Source organism: Martes martes, assembly GCF_963455335.1.
Source record: "Martes martes genome assembly, chromosome: 10".
In the NCBI taxonomy this organism is placed as follows: domain Eukaryota; kingdom Metazoa; phylum Chordata; class Mammalia; order Carnivora; family Mustelidae; genus Martes; species Martes martes.
Window position 1 is genome coordinate 35,782,692 of NC_137898.1, and position 25,701 is coordinate 35,808,392.

The window sequence follows — 25,701 nt, forward strand, 5'->3', positions numbered from 1 at the left end:
TCTAGCGCTTAGCACAGGCCCTAGTAAACTAGAGGCTCAAAAGACCTCAGAATTGACACGCACAGACAACTAGTTACCTGAAGTTGCCAGGCAAACAAGGGGCTACCGAACAACGGAAAATCGTCCCCGAAGTGCATTCTTGAATACACTCGGAAACCTGGACAAAGTTCGCTCTCCCCTCCTCATAAAACATGGCTGTGTGCTGAAAGAAACCACGACTGAGCCTTATAACCCTGACCTCGTAAGGGTACGGGGTTAGTTTTGGCTTCCGCCTCTTGCTCTGCCTTGCTCAGTGACGGCACAGCTCTAGCACAAGAACTGCTGCGCCACAGCTGACAAGGGACGCGCGACCTCGGAGCTGTCAGCCGGGAGCGGGAGCTCGCGGGGGAGCGGAGATGCGGAGTTAAGCTCTCTGGCAGCAGCGGCCCGCGGGGTTGGGAGGGGGGAGGGCGAGGCAAGCCGCGGCAGGCCGGGACAAAGCCCTCGCGGCCTCCACGCGTCGCCATGGCAGCGCGGGGTCTGTGCCCGACCGGATAGGCCGGCCCGGCGCGCGCGGGGCCTGCTGGGAGCGCACGTCGCCACCGCCCCTCCGCCGGTTTGAACTTGGCGGGCCCGATGTGGGCGGCCGGGCGGTGGGGGGCCGATTCGCCACCTTCCGACGCGCTGTCCTCAGCCGACTGCGGGTCCAGGTCTCGGCCCTACTCCGGCTCCGTCTCCGTCCTCATGGCGGGCGCCCGGGGGCAGGGACTGGAGCCGGTGACTGTGTGCTCGCCGTCGCCCCCGCTGAGCTGCAGCAATTCCACCATGTCGCTGTTGTCTCCCCTCGGCCACAAGAGCTTCCCGTTCGACTACGACGATGGCGACGGGGAGGATGAGGAAGACGTGGATGAAGGTGCTCATGATTCACAGGCTAAGGTGGCGAGCCTGAGAGGAGTGGAGTTACAGGGGTACGTCAGGTAAACTCGAGGCCGCCGGCCGGTACAGCCCCTCTCAAGATTCCTTAGACCCTTCTAAGCACCTTCTGGCGGCCCAGCCCCCTCCCGGCCTCGCCTCAGAGGCTCTGCTCACTTCCTCGTGAAGTGCTGCTCCTTTTTGCTTATCAAGAGTTGTGGGTCAATGCGCACGCATGCCTACAGATTTTCTAGGATTCTTAATCTTTTCCTGAGAATATGATTTCTACAGTCTCACTCCCCAGAAAAACGTACCTAGTGTCAAAAACACAAAATTTTGCTACCATTTCGGGAGTTTTGTGAGTATTCAAAAGTCAGATTGTGGACACCAGAACTCCTGTTCAAACCCTGAATACCAAAATTGATTACTGCGCCTTAGTAGTACCTGTAGTTGTTTTGGAAAAACCTGATTGCCCCTGAAGTAGGTTGTAGTAAGCAGTATGTATACATTTGGGGTCATAAATGAGGAGCTGCAGCCCAGCTTAGCAATGTCAACCTCAGCATCCACAGACAAGGTTGGATCTGGTCTGTGCGCTCAAAATTAACAGTAGAATAGAAATCATTGAATCAGAGAATGTTAGAACCAAATATATTATTAAAATCACCAGAATTTTTTTATTTCTACAATTACTCAGCAAACATCTAGTCTGTGCCATATACTAGTCTAGATACTGGGGACCATAAACAAGATAGACGTGGCCTCTACTCATGAAATTAAAACCTAAATTAAGCTACTCATTTTACATATAACAAAACTGGCTCAGGATGCAGATAAAAAGTCTGATTCGAAGGCATATACCTAGTTATTAGCGGAGCTGGGTTTAGTACTGAGGTAAATAGATCATGTTCTCTCTTCCCTAGGCTACATGGCTATTACTGGATATATAGAAATAAGAACAAAGGGCCTGTCCCTGCCGGAATAGCTTTTTGAGACAGGCTAAGTAATGTAGGCCCCTTCTGGAATACACTCATACATCACCTTCAGAAAACATTTACAAGTTTCTGGTTGTCAAGCTGTGTAAGGCACAATACAGGAGATCTCAGAAACAGACCAGAGAACCTACGCTTTATGTGTAAGCAGCAACATAGCCCCCTTTAGTGTAAAGCATTCATACCCAGAGTGAATGAATGGAATATGGAACCATATGACATGACTCACACACAGTTACAGCAATGAGTCTCTTTAAGAATGAAAAGTAAAAGTAAGTACGTTGATGGGAATGGAGATCAGTAAGAGTAACCAAGCAAGCCACTTGTCCAGACTGGTCGTAGCAACAACAGGCCTCTGATCAACCTGATAGTAGAACTTGATGATAGAGTTTCAGGAGTCCATTTTCTTGTGGGTCTTTGTAGGCATTCTTCAGGATTGAGTTGGTCCCATAGATTTTTAAAATAATTTTAAGGCTGGGACGCCTGGGTGGCTCAGTTGGTTAAGCGGCTGCCTTCAGCTCAGGTCATGATCCCAGCGTCCTGGGATTGAGTCCCACATCGGGCTCCTTGCTTGGCGGGGAGCCTGCTTCTCCCTCTGCCTCTGCCTACCACTCTGTCTGCCTGTGCTCGCTCGCTCTCTCTCTAACAAATAAATAAATTAAAAAAAAATTAAAAAAAATAATTTTAAGGCTTTGGAAAATATCTTTGAGTCTAATCAACAGGACTGAGCAATGTAGGTACAGTTTAGCAACCTATGGAATGATGGCTATCAAAACCACAGCTCAGCTGCTGAGACCTTGCATTAGCTTCCAGGAGTCAAACCCCTAATCAAATAGCACTCAGGAGAAGAGCCAGACATATTTTTTTGTCTCACTTTAGCCAAAGCCCAAATGAGCTGGTAGCATCCCAGGCTTAAGGCTGCCTTCCTTATCACAACCTTATCGTAGGTCAATCCCTGTGAGTCTAAGGGATAGGATATGGCCTGGAAGGAATGCAGGAGTTGACAGGCTTTGTGTATGGCAAGTGTCAGATGCATATTAGGTGTTCAATAAATATGTGCTGAATGAGTGCCTGGTTCCCACTCCTAGAGAACAGATATATGCAGTGGTTGTCTTCAAATGCTCCAGAGAACATAGTATTTCCTTTCAGGAAGATAAATGTTTACAAAATTTCATCAGTTATCCTCCCTACCTCTAACCTTTAGTTGGTGCCCTTGGCAGTTTGGGGATGATGCCCATGGCCTCATCCCTAGTTCCAGGCCATGGGCACTCTCTCCATGGAGCAGGGAGTAAACCCATAGCTGTTTGGGATTTTATGCCTTTTGTCCATTGTTCATCAACCACAGAGATAGACTCAGATATCAAGTGTGCATGGTGATATGAGCTCAGGTAGTTTATGTGTACCTAGAGCCATGCTTAGGGGATGCATGGACCTTCAAGTGTGTTGGACAGGACTGAGATGAAACTCACAGCTGACCTCAGATGATGACAAGTATTTTCTTGGAGTCTTTTATAATAAAGCCTTGGGCCTTCTGTTCATTCAGCTCTATCCTGGTTTTAATATCACCCTATCCATTAAGAAAACCATGCCTTAATAAATATTTTAGTCAAAAAGCTGCTTACTGAGCATCTCTTGATTATGGGGAAAGCTGTAGTGTATATGCTATACATTTTTTAAATGTATACGCTATCATTTGTTAAAAATATTAAGGCAAGGAATTTAAGATTTAAAATGTCATTTTTAGAAGATTTTATTTATTTATTAGAGAGAGCATGAGCAGGGGGTGGGGTAGAGAGGTAGAAACAGACTCCCCACCAAGCGGAGAGCCTGATGCGTGGCTTAATCCCAGGACCCCAAGAGAATGACCTGAGCCCAAGGCAGACACTTAACCGACTGAACCACCCAGATGCCCCTAAAATGTCATTTAAGAAAAACAAACAAACCTCTAATTGTGCTCTTTCAACAAACATTTTTTAGGGGGTTACTATATTCTAGGCCCTAAGCTAGACTCTTGAAATAAAAAAAAATGGGTTAAAACATGCTTTCTGTTTGTAAGGAATTCATAGCCTTATGGCAGAGATGGACAAGTGACAGAAAGCCCAAGGTACTCAGTCCAGATTTTTTGCAGAGTTTTACTATGAGGCAATAAAGATTAATGCCTGAGTTGAATCTTAAAGGGAGAGTAGGAATTAGCCATATTCCTCCTTCTCCTACTGAATGACATGTATCAAATACTTATTGAGTGCCCAGAATCTGTCTGCATGCTTTAACATAGATTGTCTCGTTCAGTAGTCCATGTGAGGTAGCTTCTGCTGCTATTTCCATTTTATAGATGAGAATGGAGGCTTAAATAAGTTAAGAAATGTACTTAGCCAGGAGGAAGCAGGTAGAGATTCACCCAAAATGTTTTATTCTCAAATCTAAGCTCTTGCATGGCTACATGTGGAGATGGAGGCATTTCGGTTTTAGACAAAGCTACAGAGCACAAGGGTGTGGCACATTCATCAGTCTGCTTAAGTTCAACAAAACCAAAATAGTCCAGATCAGCCACTGACAGAAGAAGAGGCGGGGAAGATAGGCAGCAGGTAATTCATGGGTGTCAGGCTGTGGAGTTTGGATTTCATTTTGTGGGCAAAGGAGCCACCGAAGAACTTTGAGGTAGGGAGTGACATGATGGAAGGATGCATTTGAAGAATGAATGTGACAACAATTGTGGAAAATGGTTTGAAATGGGGAAAAAGGTCAGTTATGTCCAGACAGTGGTTGTAAGGTTGGAGAAGAGGAGAATGGCTTGAGAAAATGGAAAGAAGTAGAATAGACATGACTAGGTAATCATGTGGGTGTGGGTGGTCGAGGGACTAAATCTGGACAGGGCACAAGAGGAGTTGCAGGTCTGGGTTGCTGACATAGCTAGCTGGGTGGGTATTGGTACTCTTCACTGATGTAAGATTATAAGACAAGGAGTAAAATTTTTTTTGGTGGAGAGGGTAGTGGATAGAGGGTAGAAGATGATTAGATTTGGTTGTCGCTGATTTATAGTTAAGTGGGGCAGTCTATTAGATGGTTGGAAAGAAGTCTGGAGCTCAGGAGAAAGATCTAGCCTGGAATGACAGATCATCAGTACCTAGTGATAGTCGAGACTGTGGAAGCAGATAAAGTCTGGAGAAGGAAAGATGTGTATGAGAAATAAACAATACATTAGCAGTGTCTTTTTCCTACTAGAATACCAACTGCAGGAGGGCATGGATGAATGAAGAAAGCTGCAAAAGAAAATGAGTAAACTGAAGCTATGAGGGCGAAAAAGTTGTGCAGGGTGGAGGGAAAGACAGTTGGTGGCCTGAAGCAGGAAGGTTAAAGAGAAAGAGGAGCTGAGTCTATAAACACCTGGGTCCTGAACAACCTTTCTTTCCTTGGGTCCTAATGGTCCGCTTTTGCTTATTTTTATGAGGCTTGTGTATCTGGCTGAGGCCCAGTATTTCCCCACCCCCTTCTCTTGAGCTTGTGTGAGTAGTTACTTTTCCGTGTACCTGGAAGAGATGGACTGACAGAGGTGCACACGGGAGATGCACTAACCAAAATGGAGAGTTGTAGACACCCTGTTTGAAGAATGGGCAAAAAGGAGTCAACTAAAATGTTACGGAATACTAGAGCCATATTTTTTTTGGTAACTTTATTTTAAGACAATTTCAAACTTAGAAAAAAGTTGAGAGTTTCTGGGGCACCTGGCTGACTCAGTTGATAGAGCATGGAATTCTTAATCTCAGGGTTGTAAATTCAAGTCCCATATTGGATGTAGAGATTATTTAAAAATAAAATCTTAAAAGAGGCACCTGGGTGGCTCAGTCGTTAAGCGTCTGCCTTTGGCTCAGGTCATGGTCCCAGGGTCCTGGGATCAAGCCCTGCATTGGGCTCCCTACTTGGCAGAAAGCCTGCTTCTCCCTCTCCCATTCCCCCTGCTTGTGTTCCCTCTCTTGCTGTGTTTTTCTCTGTCAAATAAATAAATAAAATCTTTAAATAAAAATTGTTCTTAATCGAATCTTAAAAAAAAAAAAAGAATTTCTGTTCACCTTTCACCCAGAATCCTTAATTGTTAACACATAACACATTTTCTCTACATATATACAAATATTCTTTTTTTCCTCTGAGCTATTTAAGGGAGGAAAGGGAAAAGTCTGCTTCAGGATATGATTAGGGTCATGTGTTATAATTAGTTGTCCAGATAAGAGATTTTTAAGAATAAAAAATTCTTGTCACTGAGGCAAATGGACTGGGTCTGAGTTTTCCCAGTAGGTTTTTAAATACTGTGATTTTAGATAATGAAGGAATTCCAAGGCAGTTTGATAGATAAACTAATTCAAATATTGGACTTCTTGTTCATGATTTTTTAAGTGTATGTTTATAGATAATTCATATATATGCATTTATAAAAATCACAATATTGTAAATATATTATTAAATTCTGCTTTCACTGTATGGTTAAGTGAATGTATAGCCAAAGAGTTTTGAGTGCAAATGCTATGTGTTCTCTCTTTTGGAATAGTGTGGTTGAGTCAGAAGATCACCAAGAAGAGCAGAAACAGGAGCGCCTACCAGAAAGCAGCCTGACGCCATGGGAAGTGTGGTTTGTTGGCAAAGAAAGAGAAGAACGTGACCGTCTGCAGCAGAAAGCTCTGGAGGTAAAACTAGACAGTATCCTTTTTGCTTAATCTATGAGTTCACAAATTAGAGCTGCTATCAAAATTAAAATGTTAATGTTAAATGGCTACCAGACACATGAAAAAATGTTCGTCATCATTGGCCATCAGGGAAATTCAAATCAAAACCACATTGAGATACCACCTACACCAGTTAGAATGGTCAAGATTAACAAGGCAGGAAACAACAAATGTTGGAGAGGATGTGGAGAAAGGGGAACCCTCTTACATTGTTGGTAGGAGTGCAACTTGGAAAACTGTGGAGATTCCTCAAAAATTTAAAAATAGAGCTACGCAATGACCCAGCAATTGCACTACTGGATATTTACCCCAAAGATACAGATGTAGTGAAAAGAAGGGCCATATGTACCCCAGTGTTCATAGCAGCAATGTCCACAATAGCCAAACTGTAGAAAGAGCCAAGATGCCCTTCAACAGACAAATGGAAAAGAAGATGTGGTCCATATATACAATGGAATATTACACAGCGATCAGAAAGGATGAATACCCAGCTTTTGAATCAACATGGACAGGACTGGAGGAGATTATGCTGAGTGAAATAAGTCGATCAGAGAAAGTCAATTATCATAGAGTTTCACTTACTTGTGGAACGTAAGGAATAACATGGAGGACATTAGGAGAACGAAAGGAAAAGTGAATTGGGGCAAATCAGAGGGGAAGACGAACCATGAGAGACTGTAGACTCTGAGAAACAAACTGAGGGTTTTTGGGGGGGGTGCTGGATGGATGGGCAAGCCTGGTGGTGGGTATTAAGGAGGGCACATATTGCATGGAGCACTGGGTGTTGTACATAAACAATGAATCTTGGAACACTGCATCAAAAACTAATGATGTATTTTATGGTGACTAACATAACACAATAAAAAAAAATACCTTAAAAAATGTTAATGTTATTATCCCTCAAAAACAAAATTTTTTCATTTATTTGTGTCAGTTTGCTATGTCCATTTTAATAACTCTTATTGTAAAAATAATACATGTTCACTCTAAGAACATTTGGAAAATATAGCTAAGCATAATTAAGAAATTAAAATCTGTAATTTCATCACCTAAAGGTAACCGTGATTAATATTATTGCATATAGCTTTCCAGATTTTCTTCTGTGTATATTTTAAAAAAAAATCTGGGGCGCCTAGGTGGCTCAGTGGTTAAGTGTCTGCCTTTGGTTCGGGTCATGATCCCAGGGTCCTGGGATTGAGCCCCACATCAAGCTCCCTGCTCTGCTTCTCCCTCTCCCACTCCCCCGCTTATGTTCCCTCTCTCACGGTGTCTCTCTCTGTCAAATAAAAAAGTAAATATTTTTTAAAAAATCTACAAATGTGTAAATGAAGACACATACATATATAGAGCTTTACTATATACACATTTAACTAAAGTAAATGCAACTGCATTTATTTGATAAATTTTTTTTTTAAAGATTTTACTTATTTGAAGAGAGAGACACAGCAAGAGAGGCAACACAAGCAGGGGGAGTAGGAGAGGGAGAAGCAGGCTTCCCACAGAGCAGGGAACCCTATGTGGAGCTCCATCCCAGGACTCTGGGATCATGACCTTAACCGCTTAACCGCTGAGCCACTCAGGTGCCCCTACTTGGTAAATTTTTTTTTAAAAAGATGCCAAAATAAAATAGAGACCGGAATCAAGCCCTATATTACTCAGAGCATGTGCCCTAGAGTGAGTGAGTGTGGGGAGATGGGAATCTGGTGGGCTTTCAGGGTTTTTCAGTTCTCTGTGCCAACCTGCCTTGCTATTGAACATCTCTGTGTTTGTGATTGTCTCTGAACTCTCACTCTCCAAACTCAAAAAAGTAGTGTGATATACATTTTCACATGAATCCTTCTTTTTTTTAACTCTTACTACTTGCTGTTGAGAAACTAGCAACGAAAGAGATTTGGATGATTTGGCATCCCTAGTATCCAGACTCACTATCTGAATTCTTCCTATTTGATCACAGAACCCAAGTAGATTTGAATGGTGAGGGGTTTATCTTGTTTCTAGGGAAACAGGATCAAACTTCTTTGTAACCTTTTTTCTGCCTGTTACACTGTTAATATATTTCTATATCATTAAATATTTTTGCAACATCATTTCTAAATGGCTGGCTAAGATTATTAAAATATATTTTAAATGTATTAGCTATAGAGTGCCTGGGTGGCTTGGTCAGTTAAAAGTCCTACCCTTGATTTCAGCTTAGGTCATAATCTCAGGGTTGTGAGATCAAGTCCCTTATTGCACTGTGCACGAGGAGTGGAGTCGGCTTGAGACTCTCCCTTTCTGTCTGCTCCTCCCCTCATGTGCACCTGTGCATGTGTGCTCTCATTCTCTCTCTCTCTCAGTAAATAAGTAAAATCTTTAAAAAATATAGATATAAGAATATAGTTAATTGGTTCACTATTGTCATATATTTAAGTTTAATCTGTTAGTAACTATGTTGTCATAAATATCCTTGGATCTGAAGCATTGCCCTCCATGATCTTCCTTGGAATAGGTTTTTCATACAGTTTTGAAATTCATTATTTCTGTGATGCATTTTGAACTAGATAGGCAGTCACATATTCAGGAGGCTTGGCATGATTCGGATGACTGTAGAAACCAGTGCATTCTGTTATTTCCCTATTGCATGATGTTTGTATTCTAAGAAATAAATTTATTCCTGGAAAAGTACACAGTAGTACTTGTTTCCTCTTAGAAGGGCAGAGTGCTTAAGAAAGACCTTAAGATTTGATGCCAGGCAGGCATGTTTAAACTTTTTTGTTTCAATTATGTGTCCATACAATAAGAATAAAAGTAATACCTATGTCACATGACTTTTGTGAGTTTTAAATGAGACAAAATATTGTGACTGATACTGTTTTATTAGTGTTGTTACTGATATCATTGTAATCATAGCCTTCTTAAAGGTTTTTCATTTATTTTCAGGATTAGTGTGTATTATGGAGACCCCAGACTCTTATCTCAGCCTCAAATTTTAACATTACTAATTTCCACTATTCAGTGCAGTAGCTTTCAAAATATTTTGTTCATGGTGAGAAGTCTACTTTGCTTGTCACATATAAATCCATACATATATGTATATTTACACATACATATATTTGTGCAAAACCTGGTATGCTATTCTTTCTTTCCTTTCTTGTATTTTGTTTTGTTTTGTTTTTAAATGCCAGTCATAACCCACTAAATTGGTTTTGGACTCACACTTTGGAAAACACTGATCTAGTGAGCCATTGGTAAAGTGGGGTTCGGTTTATGGTATTTAGCTTTATCTCTGACCTCACTAGAATTCACTTGTTACATTAAAGAAAGGAAAACCACTTCAAGTCATTTTTAGAGTTAGCATACAATAAAAGAAGCTAATTAAATTATAAGAAATTCATAAGGGAGCCTGGGCTTTGGAGTCACAAGAACAAGGCCGAAATTTTAGCCGTGTGACCTTGGGAAAGTTATCCACATCTTTAAGCCCCCAGTCTCTTTATAAACCAGCTTTTAGAGAGGCAGCCCTAGAGTGGCTAAAAGCAGAAATTCTTGAGGTGTACTTCCTGGATTCAAAACATGGATCTTGGTCATATCTTTAAACTCGCTGTGCCTCAATTTCTTAGTCAACAAAAGGGGAAGAATAATACTTACCTCATAGTGTTGTTAATGAGCGCTAAGTCAACATAAGGATACAGCCTAGTATATAGGACATTCAATGAAAGTTCATTGTTGTTACATGTTAAAGCAGATGGTAATAATAACTACTGAAGATACGTTTTTGAGAACAGATTGAAATAATGAATATGAAGTCCCTGCCGCAAACATTAAGCATGTAACAGAGTGTAATTAGTTGAAAGATTAAAATTTCTTCATGTATTTAGTAGTTTGAAATTTCTTATGGCTACATCATTAACTTAACTCTAAAGCAATTAAATATTTTAGCATAAACCTTAGCCTATCAGTCATGCCAGAGATATCATAATATATAGGCCAGCTACTCACTTTATAAGTTTATTTTGTGCCTTTATGGTATTCACATTTTTTCATGCCTTTTCCTTGTTTTATTTTCTAAGTGATGCTTTTCTTATTCTTCTGTCCTAATTTACTGCATTTCTAATTTGTTTATAAATCATATCATTAAAAGCATAGATTATTAACCATAAAGAACAGTTCATCTTAGATTCCTATTGAGGGCCAGAAAGTAGCTGCCAACATTTCATTCCCTGGCAAAGCTGGGACGGGTCCTGCTTCCTTCAGTTTTCAATTAATAATTTTTTTTTCCATAATATCAAGATATATTATAGAAATAAATGGGTGAGACTTAGTATTTAATTTTGAACTTACCCCCGTTGTCTTATATTCTTCCTTGAAAACTTAAAGGAAAATTCAAAGGATAATTGGGTCATTAAAAAGATTATTTCTTCTCATAAACTTTACTTCAGCAACAGACATTTAGACAGACGTTTGTTTCAGACATCTCTAAGATTGAATTAAAAATTATTTTTAAAATATTTTTAAATTTTTTAAAAATTATTTTAATCCATCAAAATTACCTGCTTACAAAATTTTTTACATTTGTAACTAATGTTGAATGACAAATGTAGTAAATGTTGAACATTAGTATTATAAAAACTAGCATATTGGTTTTATAGATCATATACATTTTTATATTTAAATTTCTTTTTTTTTTTTTAGAGATTTTATTTATTTATTTGACAGAGAGAGAGATCACAAGTCGGCAGAGAGAGAGAGAGGAGGAAGCAGGCTCCCTGCCGAGCAGAGAGCTTGATGTGGAACTTGGTCCCAGGACCCTGAGATCATGACCCAAGCCGAAGGCAGAGGCCCAACCCACTGAGCCACCCAGGCGCCCTTTATATTTAAATTTCTATTATTTAAAAAAATTCTCTAGCAGACTGCCATAAATTCTCTATAATCTTTGGTTAATTCTAATTTTTTAACATTTGCTTTAACATTTTAATACAATCTGTTCTAAATTATAAAAAAAATTATTTAGTTTGTGAATAATCCAGGTGCTTTTTTCTTTTTTTTCCCCCAATCCTGCATAGGGCCATTTCATTCATCAGCCCTTAGCAAAGAAGTAGGGCAGGGTTTAGAGCTGGTAAAACTCAAAACTGTCTCTTTTCCTGATTGTTACCTTCAGTGATAAAAAGTTCTTTGAAAGTCAGCAAAAGCTATTGAAATAAAAATATATGTTTAGGATCCTCTTTGGATTTTGGTTTTCCATAATCAAGTGTTCACTGTGTGGGAAAATAGCTATAATCCTATTGAAACTCCAGTGGTCTCCCAGAAGACATACTAGGGGCCTTGTGGAAGAGGGTGCTGGCTGTGTCTGAAAGAGGCATATCCTGGCGGTAAACAGGTGGAGGCATTCAGGCTGGGAATTCTGAGAGGCACTGCCTTGTGTGTTGGGGGGCAGGGGTTGTGTCTCAGAAAGGGATGTATATTCTGTGACAGCAAATTACTTGACCAGACTTCCTGAGAGCAGAGCACAGTTTGGGTCAGTTTTGTATTTTCTAGGTACTTTTGACCTTTCATCTTTAATTCTTATGTCAGCTGAAATTTTTGAACACAAAGTATCCTTTTTTCCCCCTGATTTTTGAATTTAATTATGTGAAGAATCTTAAAAGGGTACATAAATATAATCAATCATGTTATTAGTTGTATGTTTAAATAATCACTTTCCTTAATAATAAGTCTGTTTTGGGAAATTTTGGATATCTGATTGTCAGAACTATATCTTGCCTTTCATACACACATACTTCTTCTCAGACCTTCCCTCACAATTCCTCCCTCAGAGATGTTTTCCTCCTTTCAAGTGCATTCTGCAGCTTTAAGGGTTCAGAATCATTGCCTTTGCCATGTATTCCTGCTTCATAGTGTTCAATTTACTCCGCCTGTCTCAAAAAGACTTTTTTCCCATCTAGTTAGTACTACATTCTGATTTTCTAGTTGTCCACTCCCCACCCCCAGCCTAGTCAAGCCATCTCCTCACTATCTATTTCTGACTGCCCTTGGTCCACACTATTTCTCATCTCATCTTCCCTTCCCTTTCCTTTTTCTGAAATGTTATACACAGCTTCTCACAATGTAGTGCTTTAATTCTTTTATGTATGTAGAATCGCATTAGATTGGATACGTCTGGAATTTCATCTGTGTCTAGTTTTTGCTATCTTTATAGTAGACACTGCATCCAAAAAGCATTAAGTGAATAATCAAGGCATAGTCTCTGCAGAGGTCATGAAAAAACCCCTTTAAAAACCAGATGGATATTTTACTTTGTGAGGGGTAGAGGGGTGTATAGTGTTTAAAAGTTGGAAGACTTTCTGAATGAGTTAGGGCAGCTATTATCTGTGCAGCAGAATTTTAGGATGAGAGGTCATGGAAGATAGGTATCCTATGACCAGTTGTTCTAAAGTCCAAAAGATTTGTTCTTGGTGTCAAGTTTTATCTTCATTTCATTTAACACACTGGAATTATCTGAGAGTTGAAAAATTGGCTTTCCCACTAGTACCGTTAGGTGCTAGGTAGTAAGTCTTTGGGAAAGGGAGGGATGGGGAGGAGGAGTGAGGTCCAATGAAAGATATATAAAAGTATCTGATTATTAGTATCTAAGGAGAGAGAAGAAAAATAACCAGTAATTATGGCAGTAGAGTCCTAGGAGTCTAGTTTGAACAGCATTCTCAACTAATGCAGTAATTTAACTGATGAGTGACAGAGTGGTGGCATTCAGCTCGAAGTTTTATTTGGCCATACCTTCTACATTCTTTCTCCTGAGGAAATGCCCAAACGTGTAGATTCGAGTGACAGCAAGGCAGTTAAATAATCTGGGATATGAATGTGGTTTTGTTTTACACTCCAGAAGCTATAAAATCAGTGAAGAAAAATCTGGATTCTTTTTTTTTTTCTTTAAGAAAATTGAATCGTTTCTTTACATTTCTTCTTTGATTAACCCTGAATCAAAATTTTAATTTAGGGATTATTTTAAACTCCAATCCTTTATCTGCATTACAAATCTAGAAACTTTCTATAACTTAAAAAAGTTGCAATTCTCTTGAGCTTCTGCCAATAGCGTACAGTGATGCCAAAATTTATGTGTGGGAAAGTTGATTTCAATGAGAGTTATTTAGCTGAAGTTCAGTCTAAGAAACTAGTGTTTCGCTGCCAAGCAATTATTTGCATTTTTAAAAAATGACTTATAGTTTTTACCAATGGTTTCTTTTCATCATAGACTAGTTACTTAAGTAAGTTATTGTCACTAACAGTGTATTTTCTCTAAAGGAAATTATATTCTTGTTTAATTTGGTTAATATCAGCCTTGTTTTTAATATGTGATTTGAGTACTTCTATTAAATGCTGCCTTTGTTTGAATAAAAATCCATAGGAATTAAATCAACAGCTAGAAAAAAGAAAAGAAATGGAAGAACGTGAAAAAAGAAAGGTAATTGCTGAAGAAAAGCACAAGGAATGGGTTCAGAAAAAGAATGAACAGGTAAGGAGGAAAAAAATCTGCACCCACATATTGACAGCTCTTTTTCAAAGTCTTTCCTTTCATTACTCCTCATAACAAAGTTTTTTGTTATTTTTTCTTAGATTCATTCTTCGACTTGATTTTTTTCCCCTACATTCATGGACATTTATCAAGTCTCTGTCTTCTACCCTTTGTTCTCTTCTTTTCCTTTTCACTCATGTGGCTTCCTTGTTTCTTGCTGTAAGTAGTCACAGATTCTGTATCTTGGCCAGACTTCCTGGGGTCTTGGACTTCTATCTCTTAGGTTGACAGGTACTTCTTAGCCTGCAAATCTATAACAACCCATTTTTTGCCCATTTTCCTTTGATTCCTGTTATGAGTACTACTGTCATCTCAGTCACCTAGGCATTATCAGAGTTATTATGTTGTTTGTGCCTTCCCTCATGCCACCTTTCCCTTATTGTCAGCACTCTCCTGTTTATGATCTCTTCCTGTCTGGTCTCATTATATCTTTCAACTTATTTACTGCTTATTTCCCCTACTGGATGTAAGCTCTATAAGACCAGAGACTTTTGTCTTTTTTATTCAGTTCTCCAGCAGCTAGATCAGTGCCTGATACATAGTAGATGCCCCAAAATATTTGTTGAGTGAATGAATCCATCCTCTGTGGCTTTGCCAGGCTGATCTTGCTGAAGAAATCAAATGTCATTCCCCAGTTCAAAATATATTTTTTATGATTCCCTACAGTCCTCCAAATAATGTTTTAACAATTCTGGCCTGGCTGGTTAAAGATCTTCTAGTCTGCTCTCTGAACCATGTCTTCTTCCACCTGCGGTTCTCTTCATCTTACGCTGTTGCATCTTACTGGCATTCTTTTGGGAGCACACATAGGATAATCATGATCCATTTCTTTGAGTATTGGTTTTACTGGAAATTTTTGGGAGGAAAAATGTTATTTTCATGTTAAAGCAAGATAGATATTTAATGGGAATATAATAAAAATTTTATGTTATTTTTAAGATACACAGGAGATTTCAGAGAAATCCCAAGCAATAGACTGTGTTCCCCACTCTCCAGGGATATGTATTCATGAGAAATTTTGAATTTCCATTCTGTTTCTCACTTCCTTATTTTTTTATATTATACTTCATCAGCATGGAATTTCATCATATCCTCCTCCCTACCTTTCCCTTTATTATCCAACTCAAAGTATTTCCTACATGAATCATTCACTGATCACATGCTAGAAATAGAAACTCTTTCCTTCTCTGAATCCTGATTCAGTTTATATCACTTTGTATTTTGTAGCTATTTTGGATTTTGTATACACAAAATCTTTAACTTCTTTGTAATTTTAAGAATTTTTAAGAGTAGGAATTATTTTTTATATTACTTTCTATGTAAGATCTAGCGTCATGCTTTATAATGCAGTAAACATTTGTTATTGGAATGAGTAAATCTCTTATCTTTCAGTTTTAATACATTCTTTTATTGGATCACAAATTAGAAATTTTGAGAATACCTATTTTTTTATGTTTGTTTTTTTTGTAATTTTCGCATATTTAGAATGGTATTGATTTTATTATTTGATCCAATTTTATGAGTTTAGTTAGATGTTTAGAGTATAAGACAGAATCTTAAATTTTTAATTCTAATTGTCCTTAACATTATTGAATCTAATGCTCAGTGGCATTAGTAAGAGTACCTGGTCAATAATTTCAGTAAGTTGAAGATGACATCATCCAGGTATTATAAGAAGGAAATTGGCTGGAAGTGTGTGTGTTATAACTGTAAATGTATTTGTTCTTTATTTCAGAAGTAAATCATTATTATTTGTAAGTTTGCTTCATTCCATAATACAGTAAGAAAGTTCTTTGTGAATCAGTGCCCAAATCAGACTAAGTTTGTGTGACTATTTGCAAGGTCTGTGTGATATTTTGTGCAGTTTATAGCCATAAAACCAGTTTTACATGTATAGAATAGTATGCTCTCTCCTCTAAAAGCTTCTCTTATCTTTTAACTCCATTAAGCTCATTTTACCATGCCAGTCAAACATAGTTGTTATTTGTCTAAGAATGTAAGATACTGCTAAGAGATGATATAGTCTCTATTTTAATTAGTGTCAGTAGATCTAATCCAGTTACTTGAGAAAAAAGTTTTTTTTTTCTTTTGGTTGGAAATTGTTTGTCCTGACACAAATCACCAACTATTGAAAGCAAGATTTCATAAGTATGAGTGAGAATGGTTCAAAATAAGCTCTGAGAATTTAAATTTATTTATTTTGCAGACCTCTTGTGCAAGTTAAGGAATAATTGATTACTCTTATTTTTTTTTCTCCTTTCAGACCTATCAGATTTCCTCTTTCAGTCTCAGTTAGATTTACCTCTCTTTGTAAAGACTGCTTTCCTGGTTCTTCTCTTCCCGTCTGGCATCTTTGTTTACATTTCATGGTGTGTGGTCCCTGCTGCCTCTAGCTTCATTCACATTTTAGGTATATCTGTGGCATAATTTTCTCTAAGTCATTTTCTCTGTATTCTAGCAAAAACAATCAGACAAAAAGAATTTGTATATCCATTAGCAAAGTTGGTTTCTTCTAATATGACACTAAATTGTTAAATCATTTTCAAATAAATGGCTTATCTTATCTGGTACTCTTACATTTGTGTGGCCATACTAATTCATTTTTCTAGATTTTTTTTTTTTTACAGTGTGTTATCACATATGTTTTGAAAGGGCCTTATTTTACCTTCACTGTTTTCAGAAATAGTTAAAAATAAAATTACTTTTAGTTCTCAAAACATAGAACTGATTTTTCAATGTAAAAAGTTCAGATTGATAAAGCATATGATAACACTTATCCAATGCATCATTCATGCATTCAACACTTTTACTATGTTCCAGATACTACTGAAGGAACCAAAATAGAGGTTTTGAAACTTTAGGTACCCAGTTATTTTGTTAGTTTCCTTTAGTTACAAGAAACAAAGGTTCTCTCAGGGCTCTGTCTTTAAAAAGGGAAGATTTATTGTTGTGCTCTGTGTGGTATAGAACTGGAGTGCGGGAAAATCTGAAGCCACTTAGTAGCTGGCTGCTCTGTCTTAGTGCATCCCTTTGAGTGCCTGCTCTCCTCTCCTTGTGCTAACTAAAAGCATTCTGTTCTTTCTTCTCCAGCTTAAATTCTACAGAAAGTCTTTTTGATGTTTTAAAAGAAACTTCATTGAGCTATAATTTACATACAGTAAAATAACCCTATCTTAATTTGGATGAGGTTTGACGAATTTATATGCCTGTGTAATAAACATCACTACAGTAAGATAGAGAATATTTCTGTGACTCCAAAAAGTTCCCTCTGCCCCTTGGCATTTAAGCCCTGTTCCCCACCCGCAACTAGTCCCAGCTCCAAGAAAACCATTAGTCTACTTTCTTTCCCTGTGGATTAGATTTACCTTTTCTAGAATTTCATTTAAATGGAATCATAGAATATATATTTTTTGCATTGGGCCTCTTTTGTTTTTAAAATTTGCTCTATTAAGATTGTGCCTTTTTATTGTTGAGTAGCAGTAACCATTCTGTGGAGTATTCTGTGCAGTAACCATAAATTGTATATCCATTTACCAGTTGGTGGAAAAATGTGCTGTTTTCAGTTTTGGGATATTACAAATAAAATTTTATGACCACTTATGTACAAGTTGTGCTGTGGACATTAGTTTTCATTTCTTGGTTAAATGCTTAAGAACTGAATTGCCAGATTGTATGTTAAGTATGTGTTTAAAAGAAACTGCCAAACTGTTTTTTAATATGCTTGTATCATTTTATATTTTCACCACTATTGTGTGAAAGTTCCCGTTGCACCACATCCTTGCCAAACTTGATATTGTCTGTCTTTTTCAGTTAAGTGACTATGTGGTGGTATGTTATTGCTGTTTTAATTTTCATTTCCCTGAGATCTAATGATATTTAGCATCTTTTCATAAGCTTGTTGTATTAACCTGCTAGGGCTGCCATAAAAAAATTCCACAGACTGGGTGGCTTAAACAATGGAAATTTATTTTCTTACAGTTCTGGAGGCTGGATGTCTAAAATGCAGGTTATCAGTGAAGGTTTCTCCTGAGGCCTCTCTACTTGGCTTGCAGGATGGATGCCTTCTCTCCATACCCTCACAAGCCCTTCTCTCTGCATGAATATCCCTGTTGTCTCTTCTTATAAGGACACCAGCCCTATGGAATTTGAACCCTACCCTTAGGACTTTAATCACCTTCATTACCTCTCTAAAAGTCCTGTCTCCAAATATAGTCACTTTGAAGGTTAAGGCTTCAACATAAGAATTTTGAGGCACCCAATTCAGTCTGTAATGCTATCAACCATTTCTACATCTCATTTCCTGTTTTTGTTTTGTGCTTAAATTTTTTGTGGAAGAATTGTATGTCTTATTCATAAGTTGCATGTTTTCTTTTATATTCCTTTAAGTCCTGTCACATGTATGTATTGCAAGTATTTCTTCCCATTTAATTTTCCTTATAGTATTTTTTTAAAGAGAAGTCTTAAATTTTGATAAAGTTCCATATTTAAAAAGTTTTTGTGTAGCTTGTGGGTTTTGTGTCCTATTTAAGAAACATTTGCCTACACCAAGTGTATGAAAATATTCTCCATTGTTTTCTTTTGGGAAGGTGTAGAACTTTAGTTTTAGTTTTACCTATATGTATATTTTGAGTTAATTGTAATGTGTGGTATAAGTTAAGGGTCAAGGTTCTTTTTTTTTTTTTTGCATATGGATGTCCAGTTGTTCTAGCACTATTTGTTGAAAAGATTCTCTTTTCCCTATTTAATTACCTTGGCACTTTTGTTTAAAATCTATAGGCCATATAAACATGGGTCTATTTCTGGACCCTTTTCTCTCCCTTTGATCTAGTCCTGTGCCAGTACCACACTACTCTGTTACTGTAGTTTTATAATTATTGAATTTATAATTCTTCTAATCAGATCGTATAAATCTTCCATCTTTTTTCTTCTGTTTCAGAATTGTTTTTAGTTATTCTGTGTCTTTCCATATATAATTTGGAATCAGCTTATGAATTTCTCTGATCATGTTTGCTTTAATAATACCTGACACTATTGTGATTTCATTAAATATATAGATAATTTTGTAGAAAATTGCCATCTTAGTAATATCAAATTTTAAATCTATAAACATGATTTTTCTTTCTATTTATTTAGGTCATCTTTAGTTTCTCTCAGTAGTGTTTTTTAGTTTTCAAGGTATAGTGGTATTATACATCTTTCATTAAACGTATCTCTAAAAATTTCAAGTTTTTGATGATGAGAACAGTTATCTTGTCTCATCCCTATTAGTATATTGTGACTTCCATGCCTTGTTTTGGTATCAGAACAATACTGGATTCTTAAAATGAGTTTGGATGTATTCCTTTTTTCCTCTATTTTCTGAAATACTTTGTGTAGTAATTGGTATTATTTCTTCCTTAAATGTGTGATGAAATCTGGCAGTGAAGCTATTAGAGCTTGGGGTTTTCTTTGTGGGAAGGTTTTAAATTCTGAATTATTTTTACAAGTAGAGTGTTATTCAGATACTCTATTTTCTTTTTGAATCAGTTTTGGAAAATTATATATTTTAAGGAACTTTGGCATTTCATTTAAATTGAATTAATTGACATAATTTTTTTTTTTTAAGATTTTATTTATTTATTTGACAGACAGAGATCACACGTAGGCAGCGAGGCAGGCAGAGAGAGAGGAGGAAGCAGGCTCCCTGCTGCGCAGAGAGCCTGATGCGGGGCTCGATCCCAGGATCCTGAGATTGTGACCTGAGCCGAAGGCAGAGGCTTTAACCTACTGAGCCACCCAGGCGCCCCAACATAAAATTATTCTTAACATTCATTTTGGTGTCTGTATGATCTGTGATCTTCCATTTACCACCTGTGTGAATTTAGGCAAATGACTTACCTTCTTTGTGCCTCATTTCCATATTTGTAAGTTGAGATTATAATAGTGCCTACCTCATATTGTGGTTATAAGAATTGATATAGTACATATGTATAAAGTATATACAAAAGTAATAAGAAGAGTCAGCACTCAATAAATGTTAGCTGTTATAATGGAAGACAACGTAGGGACTGGATGACTCCTTGTTGATGAGGTTGTGGAGGAGTCTCATGAGTCAGACAGTGAAATATACTACAAGATTATTTTTAATCTTGTAGCTTTTCTGACAGTATGAAGTCCACTATTGTTTTAATGGAAATTGTGTTCTCAGCCAGAAAGGATTCCTTGTTGCAGCTGTTGGTTGACCAGCAAGACAGAAGTACACATAGCATCTTGGACTTGATTTTATTTATTTATTTATTTGAGAGAGAGAGAAAGCAGTGGGGAGGGGCCGAGGGAGAAGGAGAGAAGCAGTGGAGCTCTACATGGGCTCGATCTCACGACCCTGAGATCATGACCTGAGCCGAAACTGAGAGTTGGTCACTCAACTGACTGAGCCACCCAAGCGCACTGGGCTTTGAATTTTAAAACCTGTCTTTCCTGTATGGCATCTGACGTATATTCTATGGAACTGATGTTTGTTACTTGGTTGTTAATTGAATTACTTACATTAACATATTCTACAAGATGCTTTCAAGGGAAGAATTTTTTTCTTCGATCATATTTCTTTTGCTCCATGAAGGGTAATGCATCTGGCATTTGTACTGCATACACTTAGCCCTTGAAAATTATTTTCTAAACCTTTGATAAGGAGAGTAAGCCATGTTATTGGTTTATTTAGAATATAGGTGGGTTGTTAGATTATCTTCTGAATGAAAAGGAAAAAAACATTGAGTTACAGTCAGATTTTTTCTTTAAAGGGCCAGATAAATAGTTTAGGCTTTGTAGCCCGTGCAGTCTCTGTTGTAGCTCTTCAACTTGCTGTTGTGGTGCAAAAGCAGCCACGGACAATAAATGTATGAATAAATGGGTTTGGCCATGTTTCAGTAAAACTTTATTTACAAATACGGGACCATATTTGGTCTGGGGACCATAGTTTGCCACCTCTGATCTGTGTAGAACTTATAAGAATTATGTAGCTAGAGATTTATCTGTATGTGCCCTTATAACAGTATTTAATGGTCCAAAATGTTATTTTTTTTGTGTTGTGTACCTCAGAGATGACAAAGATTTTATCTAAGTATTTGTATTGGCATACTGTCAGGAAATGTACATATATGGCTTCTACTTTAGAGTGAAGGTAAACATCTACTATAAAATACAAGATTTAGAATAGTCTAATGAGTTGTAATTTCTGTTCATTAACCAACAAATCTTTTTTGAGCACCTACTGTTTACTTAGTACTGTCACAACCTCTGAGTATACTTCGGTGGGCAAGGTCTTTGTTACTGTCCTCATGAAATTTGTATCAAAGCTGGTAGACTACAATTGACCAGGCGATTGCAGGTATGTTATATATTTTCATAAGCTACATTGTATCAACCACTATGTTACCATCTCTTTTAAGAAATAACTGAAGTTTAGAAAATTACTGCATATAACATTCCTTGCTTATATGGGCATAATTACAGATAATGCAATTGAAATTCTTTCATTTTTTATTTAAGAAAAGAAAAGAAAGGGAACAAAAAATCAATAAGGAAATGGAGGAAAAAGCAGCAAAGGAATTGGAGAAAGAACATTTGCAAGAAAAGGCAAAAGAAAAATATCAAGAATGGTTAAAGAAGAAAAATGCTGAAGAATGTGAAAAGAAGAAGAAAGAAAAGGTATTTATATTAAAGTAACCAGTTGGAATATATGGCTTTAGTGTTCATATGTGCCAACTATATTGTATAAAAAGTTTCTAATAGAAAATAGGCACCACTTTACCATAAAACAAAGACATGAAACTATCCCTACTTCTTTATACTATGTGGAAGTTTCAGAAATGAATATGCATTTATGGCTTTTTCAGGTTGAAGAATATTTATAAGCTTGTTGATATGTTTTCAGTCAGGTTCAAACTTTTTTTCATGGTTTATGCTTTTAAATATTTTTTATGCACTTTTATGAAAGTCTTATTACATTGTAAGTTACTGTTCTATTTTAAAACTGCAAATTGCATTTTTCCTTCTTGGGTTTGATGTCTTGTGTAGAAGCAGCCACCTTTAGATTACATCCCTGATCATGTTTAATTTTTTAATCAATTTATAGAAATATGATTTAGTATTTATGATCAGTAAGCCATTGGGGTGGGAAGCTATTGGGGAAGAAGAGTCAATGGAATTTGAATAGAATTTTTAGTTACAGAACATCACTAGAGATTCTTGGGTCTTGTCATTTTAAGGAAAAAGAAAAACAACGGCAAGCTGAATTACAGGAAAAAAAGGAAATAGCAGAGAAAAGGTTTAAGGAATGGTTGGAAAATGCAAAAAATAAACCTCGTCCAGCTGCAAAGAGCTATGGTTATGCCAATGGAAAACTTACAGGTTGGTTTTTATGTTATGTGGCTTAGATAAATATGGCTTACAGGGGCAAATATTATACATTATGTTTCCTTTTGACATAAATAGATATGTGTAAAATTCATTTTTCTTTCAAATTACTATTTTTTGGAAGATTATGACACACTATGTTCCTATAGAGATACTACAAATTTTTTGTCATTCTCTCATAAATTAGGTATATTTTAAAGGCAGTAGTTGCAAAACTGCAAAGTAACGATTTCTGCCAGTAAGAAACACGTAGAACTTTCTTAAGTTTTTGGTTTTTGAAGCCTTCATGAGGATATATTTAAGAGATCATTTTTCCTCCCCTTCTTCTAACCTTCTCTGAGGCTGAGCTTCCAATGTCTTTGGTACATTCCTTTTGCAGGGTGGAATACTAGGCAGCACATGAACCGGACACAAAACTGGTTGGCCTTTAGGCTTGCTCTGATTATAAATGGCAGTGCATGTTTTTCTTTGTACTTCATGTTGGAAGCTCATACCTTGCTGACAGCTGCCTTCACTTGTTTAAGTGATTTATTATTAAAACTACCCCATTCTGTTCTGTTCACACAATAGAACATATTCCAGACTTTGTTTTGACCATCTTAGTGAAGTGTGTGTTGACATATCTATGCAGTCAAAGTGGGTTGCCAGTGTCTGAACAACACATTCCTGCTGTCAGGGTTTAGGCCTCTCCTACGTGTCACAAAAGTCATCCATTACAGCTATTAGGCACTAGGCATGGTCTGCTCCTTGCTTTCTCTTTTTCTGTTTGAAAAAAAAGAGGAATAAGCAGTGGTTTTAACCTAACAATGATTAGTACAGTTAAAACTTAAGGTGGGAATATATATGTTGACTAGAAGTTGTTTGCTACAATAACGGATTATTTTATCAAATTTTGCATTTTTAATGAGGTGTTCTAATAAACATTTGTCTGCAAATGCTCTACTACTCTTAATAATCAAAATTACAGGGATAGTTTGTAATCAGATTAATTTGATTGATAATAATTTAGAATTTCAGTGATTCCGAATAAGAGTTTTGATTCACCTTAGCTATAATGCAATATACCTTTCTTTTCTCTAAAATTCAGTGTCTGACTAGGGAAAACTAATACACAAACAGTGGTTTCCTAGACTGAGTTAGGAAAATGAAGATTTTGATCAGTTTAAGGGTTCTAAAAGTGATTTCTTAATAAAATTTTTATATGAGTTTTTATTTATGTAGATTTTGACAACACTCTTTGGAGTTAGAATTATCACTTATATTTTCATTTTTACTGCAGTACTTACTATATTTGAAAAATGTTACTTGTTTGAAAATATATTAGAGTTCAAATTTTAAATGGATTAAATTGGCTTGTCAGCGATATTTTTGCCCTTTTGATACTGTAACATTTTTCTAGGAATTAAAAAATAAGTAGTTTCTTTGATCTCAAGAAGTTTTTTTCTTGTTTTGTTTTGTTCTGACTTTTTAATAATTTTAGATTTTTACAGTGGAAATTCTTATCCAGAACCAGCCTTTTATAATCCAATTCCATGGAAACCCATTCATATGCCTCCTTGCAAAGAAGCTAAGGACCTATCAGGAAAGAAGACTAAAAGGCCTGTGATAAGTCAGCCACGCAGGTCATCGTCCTCTCTGGTGGTTCAGAAAGCCAGAAGCAATCTTTGCCTTGGAACTCTGTGCAAAATACAAAGATAGTGGATGTGGGAAATTGCATGCTTTTACCTGAAGCTATTTAATTTTAAAAGTAGAATCGTTTTTATTCCTCAGTCAACAGCTCAGCATTTGATGTGATTATTGGCACTTTCCCATTTTTGCATTTGTATATGTTGTCCTTAGAGCTAATTGAAGATCCTTTATACATTTTCATTTTTATAAGTGCTTCAAGGTTGATCTTGGCATTTTGTTTCCCAGGATAAGTGACTGAATATCTAACAATTGTGTTTATATTTAGCTTGTATTAAAACTACATTGTAATGCCAATAAAACCAACAATTTGTATTGTGTTCTTTCATACTCTGTGTTTGTGTTTATGAACATAGTAAGATTAAGCTTAAATTGTTCAGACAAGCATTTCTAAACTGCATGCTCAAGATAACTCTTAGAAGAATTTAAATGGGTTAGACTACAGTAATCAAAAACAGTCTTTGTTGATAACTTTTGGTGTATTTTCCTTTGTAAATATTTTTAAATGTTTTTAAATAACCAACTAGAGGCATGTTTTGTAACAAAGAAATGAGGGTTGAGTTTTGAAACGTAAATTTTGAAACATAAATTTTGAAACATTATTATATGCTCTGGATCTTAGATTGGTATGAAACACTAATGATATTTTGCTAAACTTTATACAAATACTTATACATTAATTATAATTAGGTGGTTAATTTTGAAATTAAGATTATCAGTACCTTATTTTTTTTTTTAGTACCTTATTTTTTAATGTTAAAGTTTAAGTGGTATTTTATTGAAGCTGAGATCATATTAGTAAATACATATTAAGTAAGGAAGGTTCAAAGGATTACAAAAATAACACTCAGCACTTTTTATTAAATTTTAAAACTCTGTATCTTTTTTTAGGAACCATCAAGAAATGAAGATTTGTTGTGACAATATAAAGTTCAGTAAGTTCATTTAAAAGTGGTACCTATTTAGAGCATATTCCATGTTTCTGCTAGTTTAGTCATCTGTCACATTTCCGGTGATGAATGTACAGTGGTGCTGACCAACACAAAGAAACAGGAGTAAGATCTTGGAAGGGTGTTCACGCCATAAGAGATCTGGGAAAATTCACTTCTAAGCAGAGAACAGTTTGGGAGGAGTCAGTAGGGTTCATTGGGTCAGAATATTGGTGAGATTTAGAGGCTTGATGATCCTTCTGAGAACCTCTTAGACACAGTGATATTTCCAGGTGATGATTCTTTAACAAATTCACCTGTGTTGGGAGAATGTACAATTAGCCAGAGTAGCAATAAACTTTGTATGTGTTAAAAACAAAGCATATAGAGGCCTGAATTCTTGGGGGTTTAATATATGTTTGTATTTAAGAAACCTTCAATTTCACACATAGATTAAGTCATTTAGGCAACTTTTAACTATAACCCTAATTCTAATCAGACTTTTTTTGTTCATCATCAATTAATTAGTTTGACCAAATTACAGTAGTCCCCCCTTA

The 25,701-nt window shown here is 36.7% G+C and overlaps 1 protein-coding gene across 3 annotated transcripts; it reads left to right on the forward strand.

The window, feature by feature from the left end:
* Positions 1 to 291: 291 nt before the first annotated feature.
* Positions 292 to 24,545, forward strand: CCDC34 (coiled-coil domain containing 34). 3 transcript variants are annotated; one of them, XM_080817506.1, is made up of 6 exons: positions 292 to 947; positions 6,421 to 6,556; positions 13,971 to 14,078; positions 21,663 to 21,821; positions 22,382 to 22,523; positions 24,010 to 24,545. In XM_080817506.1, exons 1-6 carry the CDS (start codon positions 616 to 618, stop codon positions 24,225 to 24,227), a joined length of 1,095 nt encoding a protein of 364 aa, XP_080673632.1. In that variant the 5' UTR covers positions 292 to 615; the 3' UTR covers positions 24,228 to 24,545. The 3 variants fall into 3 exon arrangements, with proteins under 3 accessions (XP_080673632.1, XP_080673631.1, XP_080673633.1); XM_080817505.1 differs by having other exon boundaries at positions 314 to 956; XM_080817507.1 differs by lacking the exon at positions 13,971 to 14,078 and having other exon boundaries at positions 605 to 956.
* Positions 24,546 to 25,701: the final 1,156 nt, after the last annotated feature.

Coding starts and splice junctions, on each gene's coding strand:
- CCDC34 (XM_080817505.1), top strand. CDS start 616: ATGTGGGCGGCCGGGCGGTGGGGGGCCGATTCGCCACCTTCCGACGCG. Junction 957..6,420: donor GAGTTACAGGGGTACGTCAG/GTAAACTCGAGG, acceptor CTTTTGGAATAG/TGTGGTTGAGTCAGAAGATC. Junction 6,557..13,970: donor TGCAGCAGAAAGCTCTGGAG/GTAAAACTAGAC, acceptor AAAAATCCATAG/GAATTAAATCAACAGCTAGA.